Below are 19,680 nucleotides of genomic sequence, written 5' to 3' on the forward strand. Positions count from 1 at the left end.
CAGGGGCCCTAGGCCATGGGCTCTGAGCCTCTAAGAGAGAATCTGCCTCTTGTCCCCCTACTTGCCTTAACAGCCTTGGAGTATGGGATAGACACAGGGACCTTGGTTCTGAGCCAGGGTGGGGGCAGGGTAGAGGCACTGGCTTCTCACCTGGAGCTGGGCTGCAAGTGCTGACGTGGCCGCGGGCTAGTGCTCCAGGAATAGCCGCCCCACCCGCAAGGGCAGTGCAGGGTACACCCAGCAGGGGGCCTGGCCTGGTGGTCAGGTGACTCGGACTTCTGGGGGATTAAAGGCTGGAGTTCAGCTTCCACAGGGAAACGAAGACCCGGATAGGGAAGAACACACATGATTGGTTACACTGAATCAAATGCAGCCAGATCTGGGCACAGGCCCCTACCCCTGCACAACTGCAGGGGGTGCCGTTCATGTCCACCGTGGTCCTGAGGGTCCAAGAAGAAGGGACATGGACATGTGTACATGTCCAGTGACTCCTGCAGGGACTAAGTGAGGAGTGCTCTGTGACCGTCTCAGCTCCTGTCTCCAGAGAACTGGCTTGTGTGTAAAGAGGGACAGAAAGCCAAGGAGAAGCCCCACTGAGCATCCGACCTCCAGGCTAGCCTGAAGTGCCAGCTGACAGAAGGAAGCAGCCAACCAAGGTGGATGGGTCAAGGTAACCCCACCAGCCGAGGAGGAGGCCACCATCTTCCTGCGTCGTTGCCGAGGCGCTGAGGAACACAGAACCTAGACCCTAGACCTGAAGCTTGGAAGGTGGAACTAGAACTTGGGATCTGGAGCACAAAGCCTGGATCTGGGAACTGAAGCTCCGACCCAGAACAGGGAGCCAAGAGCGGAAAGCTGAACCTGGCATCTGGATCTGAAATTGGAGATGAGGACTCAGAACCTGAAGTCCAGCGCCAAGAACCAGAGCCCGGAGCTTGACATCTGATGCTTAAAACTGGAGCCGGAGACCAGAACTCAGATCCTGGAGCCCATTTGGAGGCCAGAACCAGAGTGGGGGCCCCAGAAACTGGAGACAAGCTCCATGTCCAGACCGTGGAGGCCAGGACCCTAAGTCTGAAGCCCACCTCTGAGCTTCAGGTCTGGAACCCAGAAGCCAGAGGCTGGGACCACCAGCTGTGAGTTCACAGCCTCCCATTCAGGCCTGTTCCTGAGGCCAGCAGGAAGGGCATTGGGCTGGGGCACATAACGAACAGAGCTGCAGGGGAAGAAGTGATTTCTGAGAAAAGCCCAAAGCGGCCTCAGCTCTTTTGGCCACAGACTTTGGCCTTGTCAGTCAATGAGTGACTGGTGACTGGGCCATCAGGATTAATCATTATATGGGGCACAAATCCCCTATACAAGGACACGGCATCCTCAGGCCAGCCACCCCTGCCCTGGACACAAAGGATCTAATGCAGTCTTGGCCCCACTCTAGAAAGTGGGGCTCAGATGGAACAACATCTCCGGGCTCTGCCTGCTCTGTGCCGGGCAGCTCAGATCAAAATCCAGCTCTCTATGAGAGGCCAGTCAAGAGGGCCAGGGAGGGAGGGAACACTCTGTTCCCAGAAGGAGGTGACAGGTGACAGCCTGCTGGTTAGAGTGGCTGCCTTGACCACAGATACAGAAATGAGACATCCACGTGTGCAATGCACACTCATGCTGGGTGTGCAGTCTGGCTGGCCACACGCTGGGTTGGAATGTTGACGCCCATATTCCCAGTGTACAGCTCTGTGCTGCCTCTGTGGGGCTTATATGTTGGTTGAATGAATAAATGTGAATGAAAAGAGGCACAAGTTCCCCAAACCGTGCTGATGGGAAACCCTGTTGTGGTCATTGAGATCCCCTCAAAAAGTCCGGGTCAGGGCTTCCCCGGTGGCTCAGTGGTAAAGAATCCTCCTGCCAATGCAGGAGACACGGTTCGATCCCTGTTCTGGGAAGATCCCACATGCCTTGGAGCAACTAAGCCAGTGTGCCACAACTACTGAGCCTCTGCTCTTGAGCCTGGGAGCCGCAACTACTGAAGCCCCAAATCCCGTGCTGCACAGCAAGAGAAGCCACTCCAGTGAGAAGCCAGTCCACAGCAATGAGCAAGTAACCCCCGCTTGCCGCAACTAGAGAAAAGCCTGAGCCGCAATGAAGACCCAGGGTGGTGCGGTGCTTAGTCCCTCAGTCGTGTCCGACTCTTTGTGATCCCATGGACTGGAATGTTAGTTGTTCCTCCTTTGCTTGTTGTCAAACTTTAGGTCCCACAGAAAACTCACGTGAAGCAAACGGTGTATATTTAAGGAGAAAATGAATCTCAACAGAGAACTGCAGAAACAGAGCTGGTTGTGCCGGATCCCAAGTCTCACACCCTTTCTGATCCACATACTGGCTCTTGGTACCATTCTCCACTCCATTCAGCAATTGTGCAACTCCTAGAGAGACCCTTGTCATCCATGTGATGAAATTCCAAGCCTGTCACCTGCCCCATTCACGTTAGCTGCACTGTCTCTGCTCCTACCTCCTGCTCCTTCCCCTGCCCAGCACTGCCCCGGTTCAGCTCTCCCAGGTCACTCAGTCTGCTCTGTTCTCACATTTCCTGACATCTCAGCAGTATTTGATCATGCTGACCAGGGTGTCTTTTTCAAAACGGGGACGCTCCTGGCTTTTGGGGCACCTGCTTTTCTGCTCTTCCTCCGGGTTCCTATTGTACCTCTTCCTGTGTCCTCCCTCAAATGTGGGTGCTTGGCTGGGTCTCTCCTCACTGTGCCCACTCTCCCTGCGGGCACCTTCACCTGAGGCCATGCAGGCAGTAAGTCAAGTCACACTGGGCCCCTAGCTGTGACCGGATGCTGGTCTAAAGGCTAGCAGGGACAGGATTTAAAAGCAACAGGGGTGACATGGTGAGATTTGCCTTTTGAAAGGTGACTGGCGGTTTTTCTGGAGATGGGATTGTGGGGAGCCATCGGACAGAAAGGCTATTGCACTAAGCCAGCTGAGAAATGGTGGCCAGGACAGGGAGGTGGCAGAAGGATTAGGAAGCTCCCGGAAAAGGAAAATTGGGAAAATAGGGGGATGGATCTGAGACCAGGAGGTGGAGGCAAACACGTGTCAAAGATGCCTGCTCCAGGTCTGGGTCTGTGTCTGGCCCATGTGCTGCTCACTGAGGTCAGAATGTGCTGGAGGCCCCACGTGGGGATAGGAGCATGCCGTGTGCTTCAGACCCGCAGCTCCAACTGCCTGCACCAGAGACATCTCAGACACAGAAGTACAGTTCAGAACAGACAGATCTTGGCATCTTCCCTCCAAAACTGCTCCTCCTGCATGCCTTTTCTCAGTGTGAGGCACCGCCAACCACCCAGGCTCCAGGTCCAGAGGTCTGGGGGAGGCCGTGGCTGGAGTAGAGGTGAGCAGACAGGGTGGGACCCACCATTCAGGGGACACACAGAGTCTGTCACACACAGGGAGGAGGCAGGCTGTGAGCAGAAGCTGAGATGAGCAGAGGGGCTGAGATGCTTGGGGGCTGGGATGTGGCCACCTTCTCCCCTGCTCTCAAGAGCCCCAAAGGCAGTTCTGATCACCTCTATGCTTTTGCTAGGGCTGTGGTAGCCCCATGCATGAGTGCTCAGTCACTTCAGTCGTGTCTGACTCTTTGGGAGCCCATGGACTGTAGCCCATCAGGCTCCTCTGTCCATGGGATTTTCCAGGCAAGAATCCTGGAGTGGGTTGCCATACCATCCTCTAGAAGATCTTCCTGACCCAGGGATCGAACCCACGTCTCTTGCATCTTCTGCACTGGCAGGCAGATGCTTTAGCACTGAGCCACTGGGGAAGACCCAAGGAGCCCCACTGCCCACAAAATATTTTTGGAATTGGTGGATGTCCACAGCATTTTGTAACTGTATCTCCTGTGAGGCATTTCATTAATAACTGTCTCCCCCTGCTAAACCCTGAGCTGAGGTCAGGGGAGGTGGGCTTCAAAACTGTCAAAGGTCCAAACCTTCTTAAAAAGGAGACGTGCCTCCAGTTCATAAGGAGCACCTTGGATACCACTGCTGCTGCCTGGAGCCTGACTGGAGCAGGCAGGAGAGAGGACCACGCCTGTGGGTGGGGGTCCCTGGAACCACTGTGGGTGGGGATGTTTGTACCCAGACAACCTCCAAACCCATCAGGGCCTCTGAGCTTCAGGATGAATCCAACAGAAGAATTCAGTAATAACTGCGTTTCCCTGGATAAGCAACACCCCTACCACCCGTGAATGAACCCCAATCTTACCCAAATCACTTCCTCCAAGTAAGAGAGGTTCTAGAACACCCATAGGTTCAACATGTAAATTAGGGTTCATAACTGAATGTGATGCAATCACTAAAAACAATATGTGTGCTGGGTGTAAAGACAGAGGAAAAGGCTCATGTTAGAATGTTAGATGAAAGAAAGCAAGATGCAGTTTTCTGCTGCTGCTGCTCTAAGTTGCTTCAGTCGTGTCCGACTCTGTGCGACTGCATAGACGGCAGGCACAGGGAAAAAGACGAAAGGTAGTGTCTTAGACACCACAGTGATGTTTCTGGGTAGCAGGATTGCTTTTATATTCCTTTTGCTCTGAATGGAGACCCTTCTAGTAAGCACCCGGTGGCTGATTCCCTGCCTTAGTTCTTCAGAATCTTCCAGAACAAGCCATATGGCTTATCCTCCAAACCAGGGCACTTTGCAAAATGAAAGGGACTCTGGGCCAACAGTCATAACCCAGATGTGGCCAGGAAAACTGGGACTCATGATCACTCTACTCAAAACCAATCCCAGGCACGCCTCCATCCCCCTCACCCTCGTGGGTTTTGTGGCCTGAACTACCATGGCCGCAGTGTGGGGCTGCTGGGATCCAAATGCAGGTTGGCCTGTTTCCTTGCTCTTAGTCACTTCAACAGTCTATTGTGAACTCTACGCAGTGGATAATCCCACAGCGCTGTGCAAATTAAGCACTAATATTAAAGAGGGAAGTGGACAAACATGTCCATCCTCCTTGAAGGAAAACGCTGGGTCTGTGTCACCCTAAGATGTATAAGATGTTGAGCAATGAGAGGGCTGTTGAGCCAAGAGCTGTTGACCTGAAACAGGGCTTAGAATCTGGAGAAGTTGGGGCCATTTCTTTGGCAGGGACACTTCAACCATCCTAGAAACAGTGAAAGGGGCATGAGAGCATGAAGAGAACAAACAAGCTGAGGTCCTTTGTTCAAGGCACTGAGATGGGTCGTTTAGCTCATTGAGTCCTACAGCTCCCATATAAATCCATACTCATTGCCATTTTCTGAATCCCTGAGAAGGGAATGACATGTCTCTATGAGGTTATGGGCTCCCAACTCAGGCTTCAAGGTCCTATGAAAGGGAAAGAAACTTTCAAAGACTCCCTGCATTTCAGGGGCTCCTCAACAGACCTCAGGTCATCATCAGCTTGTTGATCCAGAAACCCAGCTGTGATACACCTCCTCTCCCTCCACCACCCCCAACACCAGTTGTTCTGCCCAAGCATAACAACTACTTGGGCAGACAATAAAGATTCCGCCTGCAATGCGGGAGACCTGAGTTCTATCCCTGGGTTGGGAAGATCTCCTGGAGAATGGAATGGCTACCCACTTAAGTATTCTTGTCTGGAGAATTCCATGGGCTGTATATTCCATGGAGTCGCAAAGAATACAACTAGGGCCTAACAATTTCAAATTTCAATAAAAAGCATCCCAGGAGCACACATTCTCCTCTCTGTTTCTTTTCTTCCCACTTAGATTCAGACCTCATCCTCTATCACCTGGACCATCTCATCACCCTCTTACCTGGTCTCTCTGCTTCCAGACTCACTCCCCTTGACTCATGCAACCCTCCCACTCCCAGAACCATTCTAAAATGTAGACCAGGCCCTGCCCCATCCAAGTAGGGGCTTTACATTCTCTTGGGTTATATCTCAGATCTAGGGTTGTGGACCTTCCACGGTTGAGCACTACACAGCCCCTTTGAGATTGTCTTCTGCTGTTTCCTCCATCACACACTCTCTCTCCTTCAAATGTCCCTAAGGACACTCAGAGACAAAGCAAGTATAAAGTGTGTTTGGGTTTCCTCCTGGGGAGTACAGTCCGGCCAAGAATGAGAGAAAGAGGCCAGAGCCATGGCGTCTCTGGGGACTCTGGGAATGAGGTGTCTGAGTGACATCAGGGTCTCTGCCTAGGGACACGGGATCATCTGTGCCATCCTTGCCGGTTCTGAGTCACAGTTCAGGCTGGGTATCTGTGTGGGAGAGGAAAGAGCCTATCCACAGACTCCCCCTGCAGAGCTGACGATTAGCAATTAACCAGGAGGAATCTCCAGGATGAAGTTAATTGGGGAACAGAGGGAGGGAAGCTAGATTCTAGGGACTTTGCCCTTGACCCAAAGGTATAAAGAGAAGGTCCCAGCTTCTCCTCAGGCTCCTAGGGCTTCCCTGAGCTGCTTGGCAGGAGCTGAAACACAGAACACCAAGGTGAGTCCAGAGTCCCCACATCCCAATCCCATCCCCATCTTAGCAGAAAATGGGCCCCTTGCCCCTGTCCTTACTGTGCTCGCATTTCCCGTCCCCTGTAACATCTCAGTCCCAGCCCAGCCTGGCTCACTGCCTCAGAGTCTGCAGAATGGACTCATGCTCTTTCAGGGCTTGGAATTCAGCTCTGCATGGTCCCCAACCCCAACAGTCAGGACTCTTAGAATAAGGTTGAGGGGTGGAGGGTGGGGGTGCTGAAGTAGATGGGGGTACTCCCACCCCAACAGCCACTGAGAACTCCTGGGGCAGTTCAAGGGGTCCTAAAGCAAATTGGAGACTTCCCAGACTTGGGGTCAGGGTGGGCACCCTCCTTAACTAAACCAGTCCTGGTTTGAGCCTCATACATGGCAGAAAGTCCCGTCAGTGTTTGTATTGCTGGGGCAGAGTGGGGAAGGGTAGGGATGGATAGGGAAAGAAGTTCACTTGTGAGGGTGAACCGCTGTACCTCTGGGACACCTCTGGTGGTACCTTCCTCTGTCATTAGAATGCTTGTTCCTGTTGCCACGTTCCATCGATCTGAGGGATTATTTCATTGACATCTGTTTCTCTGCTAGACTTTGAGCTTCCTGGGGGCAGAAGCTGTATCTGTATTTAGCTAGCTGTACTCCAGCATCGAGCTCAGCACCTTAGAAAGAGTAGACGCTCAATAAATACTTGCTGAATGAATGAATGAATCCCCAAATCTGTGCTGAGCACCTGTGTGATTCTTTGGGTGTGTGTGGTGGTGGAGGGTGTGCTTCACTGGGGGTGTGTTCGGGATCACACACCATGGGCGTTTGTGCAAGTGAGTGTATGGGTGTGGATGTTGGGGGATGAGTGTGTGAGTGTGTGTCAGTTTCCGGGGCACAGCAGTTGTCACTCAGTTTTGCTGTGCATCTGACACGCAGGCCCACAGTGTGCACTTGAGATGATGTCTTATGGAGAGAAGGTGGGAGGCCGGGCTGTCTCCCCACTCCCCACTCCCACTCTCCATGGGGGGCACATGATGCATGGAGCTGCCTTTGCCTACATGCCCAGCCCACAGGGTGAGTGCTACTCCCATCCCTGGACCTTGTTTGCCCTCTGTTGCATATGGCCCCACCCCGGAGGGAGGCCTCTAGCCCTCCGTCCAACCCCTCCAACCCTCCCTGGGACATGAGGCCCCAGGCAAATCCCCATCAGCCTTGTTCCCCAGTCTTGCACAGGATTCCAGGGACCTCGGCCTATGGCTTCCCCAGCGTGGGCTCCGTGGCCCTCCCAGAGCATGGCTGCCCCTGTGGGGAGGTTGTGGAGCACCATGACCCACTGCCTGCCAAGCTGGCCCTGGAGGATGAGCGGAAGCCAGGTGGGCCTGGGTTGGGGTAGCAGGGGTGTTGGCAGTCATTGGCAGAACCCTCTACCCCCTGCACTCACAACCGCCTGTCTCCAGAACCCGGATTGGTCCAGAAGCTGCGCCGGGCTGGCGTGACTCTCCTCAAGGTGCCACTGATGCTTTGCTTCCTCTACCTCTTCGTGTGCTCCCTGGACGTGCTCAGCTCGGCCTTCCAGCTGGCTGGAGGTAGGGCAGAGGGGAGGGAGCCAGGGAAGGGGCCCGAAGCGTCTCGGACAATGCTGGCTTATGTTCCCCAGGGAAGGTGGCCGGCGACATCTTCAAGGACAACGCCATCCTGTCCAATCCGGTAGCGGGCCTGGTGGTGGGGATCCTGGTGACTGTGCTGGTACAGAGCTCAAGCACCTCCACATCCATTGTGGTCAGCATGGTCTCCTCTGGCTGTGAGTGGGCCCACCAGGGTCAGGGAGAGTAGAGGGGCCTTCAATGCTGGGCCTGGGGCTCTGGGTGGGAAGAGCAGGAGACAAGGGCAGAGGACAACGGGCTGCTCTGGCATCTCCCACTCTATTCTCCAAAGCGTGGCTTCGAGTCTCAGCCAGGAGGGGTACCCAGGAGCCGGGAAGGGTGGCAAGTGGGGAGTACAGGCCCAGGAAGGCTCACTTCCATGTCGCCACACACTGACTCATTCCATCAGTCGGGGGAACAGAACCAGAGGAATCAGAGAAACAGAACCTGCAGGAGGTATAGAGACATCTACAATTTATCACAAGGAACTGACTGTCGTGATTGCAAGGCAGGCTGGGCAGGCCATGGGGAAGGGCAGGCCAGAACTCAGAGGAAGAAGCTGATACCGCAGGGCACAGGTGGAATTTCCTCCCCAGGGAAGCCTCAGTTTTGCTCTTGGGGCCTTTCATCTCACTGGATGAGGCCCACCCAGATTACTGAGATTAATCTTGTTTCCTTAAGGTCAACTGATTGTTGAGGGAAATCACAGCAACATCTAGATCAGAGTTGCATTGAGTAACTGGGTACTAACCAAGCTGACACATGAAACTGACATCACACTCGTGTACGTATGTGCACACACAAGCACAGAGGCACAATATAGGACCCATGTCCTGATGGACACTCACCCACACACACAGTCACATATTCGCAGGGGCACTACGCATATGTGAACGTCAGTTTACACGCACGCACACAGCACATGCCCCTCGTACCTGTGATGCCAAGGCTGAGCAGAGTCAGCAGCGTGGCAAGAATGCCTGCTGAGTTGAGGATGTGGGCAACGGGTCTGACAGGAGGAACTGTGGGGGCAGGAGTTGAGTGGCCGCCCCACCCAGCTCCTGCCTCCTTCTACCAGTGCTGGAGGTGAGCTCTGCCATCCCCATCATCATGGGCTCCAACATCGGCACCTCCGTCACCAACACCATCGTGGCCCTGATGCAGGCGGGGGACAGAACTGACTTCCGGCGGTGAGGGGGGAGTGGGGAGGGGCCTGTCCTTGTTGGGGGAGGGTGGTCCCTCATGCTAGGAGCCCGTAGTCTGAGCGTCTCCCGGATCCAGCCTGCCCTGCAACATGGCCTCCCCGCCCAGGGCCTTCGCGGGGGCTACTGTACACGACTGCTTTAACTGGTTGTCAGTTCTGGTTCTGCTGCCCCTGGAGGCTGCCACGGGGTACCTGCACCGCATCACTCGACTTGTGGTGGCCTCCTTCAACATCCGCGGTGGCCGCGATGCCCCTGACCTGCTCAAGATCATCACGGAGCCCTTCACTAAGCTCATCATCCAGGTAGAGGCAGGGCGGGTGTGAGGTGGGGCCCAGGGGATTGTAGGACCTCACCCTCACAGCCACCGCCCACACTGCCCACAGCTGGACAAGTCTGTGATTACCAGCCTTGCCTCGGGGGACGAGTCCCTGAGAAATCACAGCCTCATCCGGGTCTGGTGTTACCCAGACCCCACAGAGGTGAGTACCAGGTCCAGCCTTGATGAGAAGACTCCCTCTTCAGACAGCTGACTGCTAGCATCACGGTCTGTTTAAAAGCTCTGCAGAGACCTTGGCCGGAGAAGGCAATGGCAACCCACTCCAGTACTCTTGCCTGGAAAATCTCATGGACGGAGGAGCCTGGTAGGCTGCAGTCCATGGGGTCGTGAAGAGTCGGACACGACTGAGAAATTTCATTTTCACTTTTCGCTTTTATGCATTGGAGAAGGAAATGGCAACCCACTCCAGTGTTTTTGCCTGGAGAATCCCAGAGATGGGGGAGCCTGGTGGGCTGCCGTCTATGGCGTCGCACAGAGTCGGACACGACTGAAGCGACTTAGCAGCAGCAGCACCAGAAACCTTGGCAATCCTTTAGCTTGGGAGGACAAGTAGGGGGCACTTCTGCTATGATGCTGCACCTGTGGCGGATATTGCTACACCCTCCCAGGCTCACACCGGCTCAGGCAGTCATTGCTAATCAATTAGAGTTGGCAAGTTATTGAATTAGCCCAAAGATCAGTTCTCAAAGTGTGGGCCAACGGCACACCTACCACCTGGGAACCCACTAGAGACACAAAGTATCTGGCCCTTTCCTAGACCCACTAAATTAGAAAAAAGAAATCTGGTGGAGCCCAGCAGTCTGCATTTCAACAAGCCCACTAGTTGAAGAACCACTGATCTGGCTCAACCTTGTGGTTTCACAGGTAAAGAAATAGGCTCCAAGAGGCTAAGAAACCCTTTAGAGCTTGTTCTATCGCTTCAGGGCCCCGAGCATAGGTCTTGCATTCTAGGGCTGTCTCTCCCCATCGGGATCTAGGGAGTTGCTTAGTGACAGCTCTTGCATATTTGGGGGCCCGGGTAATGTGCAGAGGAGGGCAGGGAGAGAGCGCTACAAGGATGCCTGGGAAAACCAGGACCAACAGGGAACCGGCCCAGGAGCAGGACAAGCAGGTGATGGAGACCTCACTGGAGACACACAGCCACTCGTACTGATACTGGGGTCCTTCTGCTGGAGACTGCCGCAGGCTTGTGCCCCCTTGTCCTGTGTGTTCTTCCTGCTGTTTCCTGGCTTCTCACGCCTGGGATGAGGCTCCGTTTGGATCAGTTGGACACTCATCGACCAGCCATCACACCAGGCTAACAAGGAAGCAGGCAATTACCACACTTTCTCATTCAGCCATCAAATAAGGAAAACGCTTCATCAAAACCATAATCCATCGTATCTGCTGCTGCTGCTGCTAAGTCGCTTCAGTCGTGTCCGACTCTGTGCGACCCCATAGACGGCAGCCCACCAGGCTCCCCCATCCCTGGGATTCTCCAGGAAAGAACACTGGAGTGGGTTGCCATTTCCTTCTCCAATGCATGAAAGTGAGAAGTGAAAGTGAAGTCGCTCAGTCGTGTCCGACTCTTCGCGACCCCATGGACTGCAGCCTACCAGGCTCCTCCATCCATGGGATTTTCCAGGCAAGAGTACTTGAGTGGGGTGCCATTGCCTTCTCCAATCCACAGTATCTACTTCCCCTTGATTATGACATACAAGTAACGCCATCAAGAAAGAAAGACGAGGAAACAGCACAGCTTCTTCACTCCCTATTGATGTTCCTGGACTTAATCCCAGCGTGAACAGAGAACATTCTTTCAACCGGCCCTGCAAGCTTCCTTTGCATCTGAGTGGCACACAGCTCCAGCTCAGTGCTGAGTATTCAAGGCAGTTCGATATCAAAAAGCCCATGCAGACAGCTTTTGCAGTGGCTTTATGACCCCACTAACACATCTCTCCTCACAAGCACGCTGGGCAGTCTCCAACCTCTCTGAATCACTAAAATCCCCTCTGCTTCACTGCAAAGTGAGTCACACACTTTGATCAAAAAGCGAGCTGTGGAAAGGAGTTCCTCGGCCCGTGGTGATCCTTGCTTACTGAAATCCCCGCCGCCCGCCTGCAGCTGCATTCGGCCAGTCTCCCTTTGCAGGATGCAAATGGGGCCCTCACCCGATGGAACTCTTAGTGATGCTGGTGAGGCGGACATGGTCCACCTGGAACTTGAGGTCCAGCGACCAGAAGCAAGCTGCCCAGTTCCCTGTCTTCACACGTTCCTCCATGGCTCCTGCTACCACTCGCCCGTGCACTGGTTTCTCAACCCAGCCCTCCTGGGGAAACCTTTCCTTGACAGCAGGGTCCAGATAGAATTTCCTTGGCCTGGAGAGTGGCAGGGGGTGGGAGGTAAGCTCCCGGTCCTGGCCCTCTCTCTGGGACAGTCCCCTCAGGAAAGTGGTTCACAATCATGTGCCCTGGCAGCTCCTCCTACACGTTTCCTTTGGCCACTGGGTCTCCCTGTGGCCCCTTCTGACCTGTTCTCACTGCCTCCAGCTTGCACCAAGCCAGGCCCAATATCGCCTGAGCCAGCCTCCAGGGCACCTATGTGATTGGTAGTCTGGGATTTTCCAGATGGTGAAAGAAAAAGCCAGAGTTGGTATTAGTATTCCAACAACTCTTTATGCTCAGGGGATCCTGACACTGTCCTGGGAATTACCTTCCTGTTTGGTCACCCTGTGGATTGTCAACCCTACATGCATGGATGAAAGAAGCTTCTTCCACAGACTTGCAACCTGGGAGACAGGGATTATCACACCCCATTTTTAAAAATTTATTTATTTTTTGGCTGCGGTGGGTCTTTGTTGCTGCATGTGGGCTCTCTCTAGTTGTGGTGAGTGGGGGCTACTTCCTAATTGTGGTGTGCGGGCTTCTCACTGTGGTGGCTTCTCTTGTTGCAGGGCACGGGCTCTAAGTGCACCAGGCTTCAGCAGTTGTAGCTCGAGGGCTCAGTAGTTGTGATACAGAAGCTTAGTTGCTCTGCAGCACGTGGGATCTTAGTTCCAGGACCAGGGACCCAACCTGTGTCCCCTACCTTGGCAGGCAGATTGCTAACCACTGGACCAGGGAAGCCCCTCACAACCCCATTTTAAACAGGCTCAGACAGGTTTGCCCAAGGCTATGCAACTGAGGGGAGACCAAAGTCCTGGCGTAAACTACACCCCACACTCCTGACTCTCCATTTCGACTTCTCTTCCAGATGTATATCCCACCATATGTGTCCATTGCCCACTCTGACTATCCGGCATAAATGCCAGCAGGTGACCACAGCCACTTGGAGACCCTCCAGGGGTGATAGGTAGGGCTGTAAAAATGAATTCTCCTCTTCGCCACCAGAGGGTGCCACTAGCACGGCACTCACGCTCTGCTTCCAGGAAAACAAAGACCCTAGAACACCCCTTCTCCTGGAGGAGCGGCTACAGTACAGGCCCAAACACTGCTGCTATTTCCCCGCCCGCCTCCCTCCGGGGTGGTGGGGAGAATTCCTGGAGCTCACATCCCTCTGTGAGCTTAATCTGGTGGCTCCGATGGCGAAAAGGCTGACTGCAATGCGGGAGACCTGGGTTCAATCCCTGGGCTGGGAAGATCCTTTAGAGAAGGAAATGGCAACCCACTCCAGTATTCTTGCCTGGAGAATCCCATGGACAGAGGAGCCTGGCGGGCCACAGTCCATGAGCTCACAAAGAGTCAGACATGACTGAGCAGCTAACACTTTCACATTTTCAGTTGCCAGAAGTCTCCTTAGTTTGGGTTGTCTCTTCAGGCACATAAATTCCACACTTTGTTTTTCCAGATTTCTCACAACTAGCCCCTGGGGAGAAGTGGGCTGCATTATGGACCGCACGCTGCAGACAAGGAAACGGAGGCTCAGAGAGGTTTCGTGTTTGGTCCAGTGTCACACAGCAGGGAGTGCTCAGCTGGGGTTTGAGCACAGCTCTTTTCTTATCCTGCTTTAGAGAAAACAGGATCAGTGAGGTGGCATGACCTGCGCAAGATAGTTGGGATAAAAAGCAGGACTAAACTCAGATCTACCTGATAGCAAAAACCTGGCTCCCTCCCAGTTACCATCGCTTTCCCAGCCGGCTTTTGCAATCAAGCCCATCAGAGACCATTTTCTCTGATTTCTCAGCCTGTGATTATGGCCGAGGCTTGAAGGTGCTGCAGGGCTCTAATATGGGCGCACAGATGAGTACGCTGCCCCACTCACGGGAGAACATGCCACTACAATAAGCCCCGATTTAAAGTCATGTGCCATAAGTAGTCCTTATCTCTAACAAGTGTGTGTTAGTCCCTCAGTTTTGTCTGACTGTTTGTAAACCGCATGGACTCTAGCCCACCAGGCTCTTCTGTTCATGGAATTCTCCGGACAAGAATACTGGAGTGGGTTGCCAATGCCTTCTCTAGGGGATCTTTCCAACCCAGGGATCGAACCCTGGTCTCCCACATTGCAGGCAGATTCTTTATCATCTGAGCCAGCAGGGAAGCCCATCTCTAACACACATTTTTTTTTAAATGACACGATTTAGAATAAAACATAAAGGATCTGTAAATCCAAGTGCCATACCCCACTTGAGCCCCTCCCCCCAGCACCCAGAGAGGTCAGAGGGGTGTAAGCTGCTGACCCCCTAGGGAGAATGGGACCAGGGTCTATATCAGCTCCCACAGGTGGCAGAATGTGGTGACAGACACTGTGGTTCTTGCATTTTGCTAGGGACCCAAGGAGTCACTACCCCTTTCCAGGACCCAAGTTGTCCTTCGTGACATGGCTTTTCTGCAGCCAAGCCTGGCCCACTTTCTCCTTTCACTGACAGGACGCTGGGGGAAAGGTAAGGAGCCTCAGGTTGCATTTTTTAAAAAGAACTCCTTAGGGAATTCCCTGGCAGTCCAGGGGTTAGGACTCCACACTTTCACTGCCGAGGGCCTGGGTTCAATCCCTGGTCAGGGAACTAAGATCCTACAAGCTGTGCCAGGAAAAAAAAAAAAATCCCTAACTCAAGAAGGCTACAAAGGAGTGGTCCCCAGGTCAGACTGGCCTTCACAGAATTATAAAGTACATCTTGAAGCAGTTGCCAACATTTACAGATTGGGAGATTTTATCTAAATGTTCAGAGTTGTGGTTTCTCTTGTAAAAGCAGGCCCTTTGGCTGAGCTGGGCTGCATCTCTGGATGGTGACAGTGGCCTGGAGCTCAGCAGCTGCTGCCCCTTTAGACCCAACATGCTTCCCAACACCTCCACACACAGCCTGAGCCCCTCATCTAGGCGACCTGCCTGGCCCTGGGCCCTCTGAGTTAAAGGACCTCCTCCGGAACCCTCTCCTCTTCACTGACATTAGAGGGGGAGGGAAGAAATATGGGGCCTGGGCCCTCGGCTCCATCCTCTCTGGACAAGGAATTGAGGAAAACTCCAGCAACTTGGGCTAGATGCCCGAGGGGAGAGGGTGGGGCAAGGGTACCGGGGAAGAGGGGGGCACTGAGGCAGGGATTGATAATAAAAGATGGGAAAGGGAGAGTTTCCAGAAGTGGGCCATGCTCAGCAGCATCCAGGGCCAAGGAGAGGTGGGAGAAACATGGACAAGATGCCATCTGATCAGGAGGCCCCTGCAGGCCCCGGTGAGAGCCAGATCAGTGAGTTGATGCAGTAGAGTATTCTGAGGGCTAACTTCAGCCAGATTCTCCTGTGGCAGATGTTTTCACCCCCATTTCATCACTAGAGGAAACAGAGGGCAAGCAAAGCACCCAAGGGCATGCAGTCACAAGGACCACCTGTATCCTCTCCATCCCCATCTCTCCCTAACCCCCATTTTAGCCCCAGTCTCAGAATGCATTTTCCTAAATTTGCTATGTCAATCTCAGCCATGAAATTAAGACGCTTGCTCCTTGGAAGGAAAGCTATGACCAACCTAGACAGCATATTAAAAAGCAGAGACATTAGTTTGCCAACAAAGGTTCACTTAGTCAAAGTTATGGTTTTTCCAGTGGTCATGTATGGATGTGAGAGTTGGGCCATAAAGAAAGCTGAGCGCTGAAGAATTGATGCTTTTGAACTGTGGTGTTGGAGAAGACTTTTGAGAGTCCCTTGGACTGCAAGGAGATCAAACTAGTCAGTCCTAAAGGAAATCAGTCCTGAATATTCATTGGAAGGACTGATGCAGAAGCTGAAGCTCCAATACTTTGGCCACCTGATTTGAAGAACTGATTCATTAGAAAATACTCTGATGCTGGGAAAGATTGAAGGCAAGAGGAGAAGTGGACGACAGAATGAGATGGTTGGATGGCATCATCGACTTGATGGACATGAGTTTGAGCAAGCTCTGGGAGTCAGTGGTGGACAGGGAAACCTGGTGTGCTGCAGTCCGAGGGGTTGCAAAGAGTCAGACATGACTGAGCAACTGAACTGAACTGACCTCTCCTCTTAATCTAGGTTCCCACTCCTATGCCCAGGGCAGAGGCCAACACCAGCCGGATGCTCAGGAATGCCACCCTGGAGAAATGTGAGTGCCCACAGTATGGGAGATGTCCAGCCCAGCAGGGAAGAGCCTGGCAGAGGCAGGGCTATCTTCCACCTGGCCACTGCTGCTTCCAGCCCAGGAGGACAGCTGTTGGCCAGCCTAGCTCCTGGGCTTGGGTCAGGCTCTCATGTAGAGGTTGAAGGAACACGAGGTTCTGAGTCCAAGAGGGTGGCAAAGGTTGGGGGCTGGGAGCCGGATTGAGGGGGCAGCAACTTGATACCACTCCCCAACCCCACAGGCAACCACATCTTTGTGGACACGGGGCTGCCTGACCTAGCTGTGGGGCTCATCCTCCTGGCTGGCTCCCTGGCACTCCTGTGCACCTGTCTCATCCTCCTTGTCAAGATCCTCAACTCTCTGCTCAAGGGCCAGGTGGCCAAGGTCATTCAGAAGGTTATCAACACCGGTGAGCCCCAAGTGGTGGGTGGGCAGGCCCCAGGACAGGCCTTCTGGATCTTGTTAATCCTTCCACTGCCTTACTGTGTGATCTGGGTAAAGCCCTACCATCTTTGAGCCTCAGTTTCCCCATGTGAACAAAGAACAGGTTGGACTGGGTGATATATGAGGTCCCTGAGATGCTGACAAGCTGGGAATCTGTGGCTGCTTCCGTTCCAGCAGGTGGCTCCAAAGGGATTCCCAGAGGCCATTGTTTGATTCAATTAACAGTCATTAAGTCCCCTCTGTGTACCAAGCACAGAGTGGTGTGAGGGATACAGAGGTGAGCCTCACAGAGATGGCTCTTGCCCTCAGGGGGCTCATAGCACACATGGGAAGACAGTAAAAAAATAAATGATCAAGGAGGGATGAATTTAGATAAAAGAGAACAGTAACTGCCAAACAGAAAGCAAAAACAGCAAGTAGAGTATGGAAGAGTTGCTTTTGATAGGTGGTCAGTGGCTTCTGTGCAGAGGTGACATTTGAGCAGGGACCTACATGTGAAGCAGTCAGACGTGGCCAAAGAGCTTTTTGAGTGGAGGGAACAGTACATGCAAAGGCTCTGAGGCAGGCTTGTGGCACAGAAAGATGGCCAGCCCTGTGGTGGGAGCTCGGTGAGTGAGGTGGACAGAGCCAGGGAGAGGTCAGCGAGGTAACAGGGCCCTGCAGGCTACACTTAGAGCCTGGACTTTATCCAGGGCGATGGGGGTACTTGGGGGGTTGGGGCAGTGACACCATCCAACTTTCATTTAAGCCTCATGTTGAGCTTTGGGGACCCCACCTGGCATGGGCAGAGGCCGTATGACAAATGCTGGAATAAGGGGCATTTGTGGATCTGTGAGAGTTCAGAGGAAGGAGAAGCAAAGTCTGCCTAGGGACTGGCGTCAGGGAGGGCTCTCCAGCGGCAGTGATATCCACGCTGAGTCCTGAGCATGAATATTTAGGAGTGAGGAAGCTATCCCAGGCAGAGGGAACAAGGGAGCAAAAGTGTGATGGAAGCAGGCTAAGGGTCTTTAATCCAAGATCAAGGAGGACCAGGAGAAGCTGCCGCAGTTGAGCAGGAGACTGACAAGGTGCCACTTGGAAGCTGGCATCGGAGACCTCCTCCCCAAGAAACGTCCCCGCCCCTCTCAATCCCCTCCCACTGATCCTACTGACAGTTTCCTCGCAGACTTTCCCACCCCCTTCACCTGGGCCACAGGCTACTTTGCCATGGTGGTAGGGGCCAGCATGACCTTTGTCGTCCAGAGCAGTTCTGTGTTCACCTCAGCCATCACCCCACTCATCGGTGAGTCCTCACACGGAGGCAGGTTCGGGTGGGGAGGGGCCGGCAGGGAAAGGACTGAAGGAGGGAGCTGGGGAGCCCATGTCCTCTCCTCTGCCCCCAGGCCTCGGTGTGATCAGCATTGAGCGCGCCTACCCGCTCACACTAGGCTCTAACATCGGTACCACCACCACGGCCATACTGGCTGCCCTGGCCAGCCCCCGGGAGAAGCTGTCCAGTGCTTTCCAGGTGAGCTTGGGAGAGGAGCCCTGCCAGAGGGAGGGCAGGGCTAAGACCGGCACCTGAAGCCTGACCCAATGTAGGCAGTGTGTACCAAACAGTTTTTGACTGCCTAGTAGGGGGCACCTGCTATGCCAGACTCTGGAAATCATATGGGCAAAGTATATCTGGTGCCACCATCAAGACCTTAGAGTCTAACAAGGGAGACATTGCTGAGAACCCAGAGTCAGACACGACTGAGCGTGTGTGCGCGTGCATACATGCCAATCAATGAACAAGAGTCGGTGGGATTCACACTCTAGGGAAGGGGTGCTGTTAGGAGGGGGCCTGGCTCCATCTGGGGGATCAAGGACTGCGGGGCAGACAGCAAAGGGGTTGCTGCTCTAGGAGCAAAGGAGTAACTGATAAGCCAGGATGTTGCCCACTCAGGAGGCCAGAGCTTCTGAACCAGAAATCAGTATGAATCTTTCAGCTCCTGGATCTGGATGGGATCTGCTGGGGAACTCCTGAGAGAGGGCTTAGTGGGAAGAAATGTGGAGAGTTTAGGGCAGCAGTTATGTACCCACTGGTCCGGAAGTGTACCAGTGTTTCACTGGGGGCGTGCTAGCCCTGAGTGCTGACTTTCCTGCTGCCCAGAGCCAGTGGTCCCGTCATCTAATCCTGACTCGGGAGCTAGGGCCCATGCCCGCCTCTGCCCCTCTGCCCTCTCCCCTGCAGATTGCCCTCTGCCACTTCTTCTTCAACATCTCCGGCATCCTGCTGTGGTACCCCGTGCCCTGCACGCGCCTGCCTATCCGCATGGCCAAGGCGTTGGGCAAATGCACGGCCAAGTATCGCTGGTTCGCTGTCCTCTACCTTCTCCTGTGCTTCCTGCTGCTGCCCTCGATGGTGTTTGGGCTCTCCATGGCAGGCTGGCGGGCTATGGTAGGTGTGGGTGCACCCTTAGGGGCCCTGCTGGCCTTCGTGGTACTTGTCAGCGTGCTGCAGAGTCGCAGCCCCGGGTACCTGCCCAAGTGGCTGCAGACGTGGGACTTCCTGCCCCTATGGATGCACTCCCTGAAGCCCCTGGACCGCCTCATCACCCGTGCCACCCTGTGCTGTGCCAGGGCCGAGCCCTGCTCACCCCCACTGCCCGCCAGGGTCTTCCTGGAGGAACTGCCCCCCGCCACACCCTCCCCCCGCCTTGCCATGCCCCATCACCACAATGCCACCCGTCTCTAGGCTCCAGCCCAGATGGCTGCCTGGAGCCAGAAGGGGCCTGTGTCTGAGATGCCCAGGGTGGAAGGGCAAAGAGGTGCGACGGGGCATGTGCTGGTGCTTGTACAGGTCCTGGGAGGTCTTGGCTTGTGCAGCTGAGAGTCAGTGTGTGTGTGCGTGTGGGGGGGCCGCATGCCAACTGCAAGGTATCTGGGTATGATTGTGAGTCCTTTGCATATGTATTTGGAAGCCTGCACTTGTGTCCCTGTGTACACACAACCCTGACTAGGCTGGGTGGGAATGAGGGTGAGTCCGTGTACGTGACC

General features: G+C 54.1%; 1 protein-coding gene across 1 annotated transcript; it reads left to right on the plus strand.

The window, feature by feature from the left end:
- The first annotated feature begins 7,448 nt into the window (after positions 1-7,448).
- Positions 7,449-19,378, plus strand: SLC34A1 (solute carrier family 34 member 1). The gene is made up of 12 exons (XM_055566692.1): positions 7,449-7,566; positions 7,716-7,865; positions 7,950-8,078; positions 8,150-8,293; positions 9,214-9,325; positions 9,447-9,642; positions 9,724-9,819; positions 16,131-16,200; positions 16,457-16,624; positions 17,825-17,941; positions 18,042-18,166; positions 18,875-19,378. The coding sequence occupies exons 1-12, from the start codon at positions 7,449-7,451 to the stop codon at positions 19,376-19,378; spliced, it is 1,929 nt and encodes a 642-aa protein (XP_055422667.1).
- Positions 19,379-19,680: the final 302 nt, after the last annotated feature.

The sequence above is a fragment of the Bubalus kerabau genome, chromosome 1 (assembly GCF_029407905.1).
Source record: "Bubalus kerabau isolate K-KA32 ecotype Philippines breed swamp buffalo chromosome 1, PCC_UOA_SB_1v2, whole genome shotgun sequence".
In the NCBI taxonomy this organism is placed as follows: domain Eukaryota; kingdom Metazoa; phylum Chordata; class Mammalia; order Artiodactyla; family Bovidae; genus Bubalus; species Bubalus kerabau.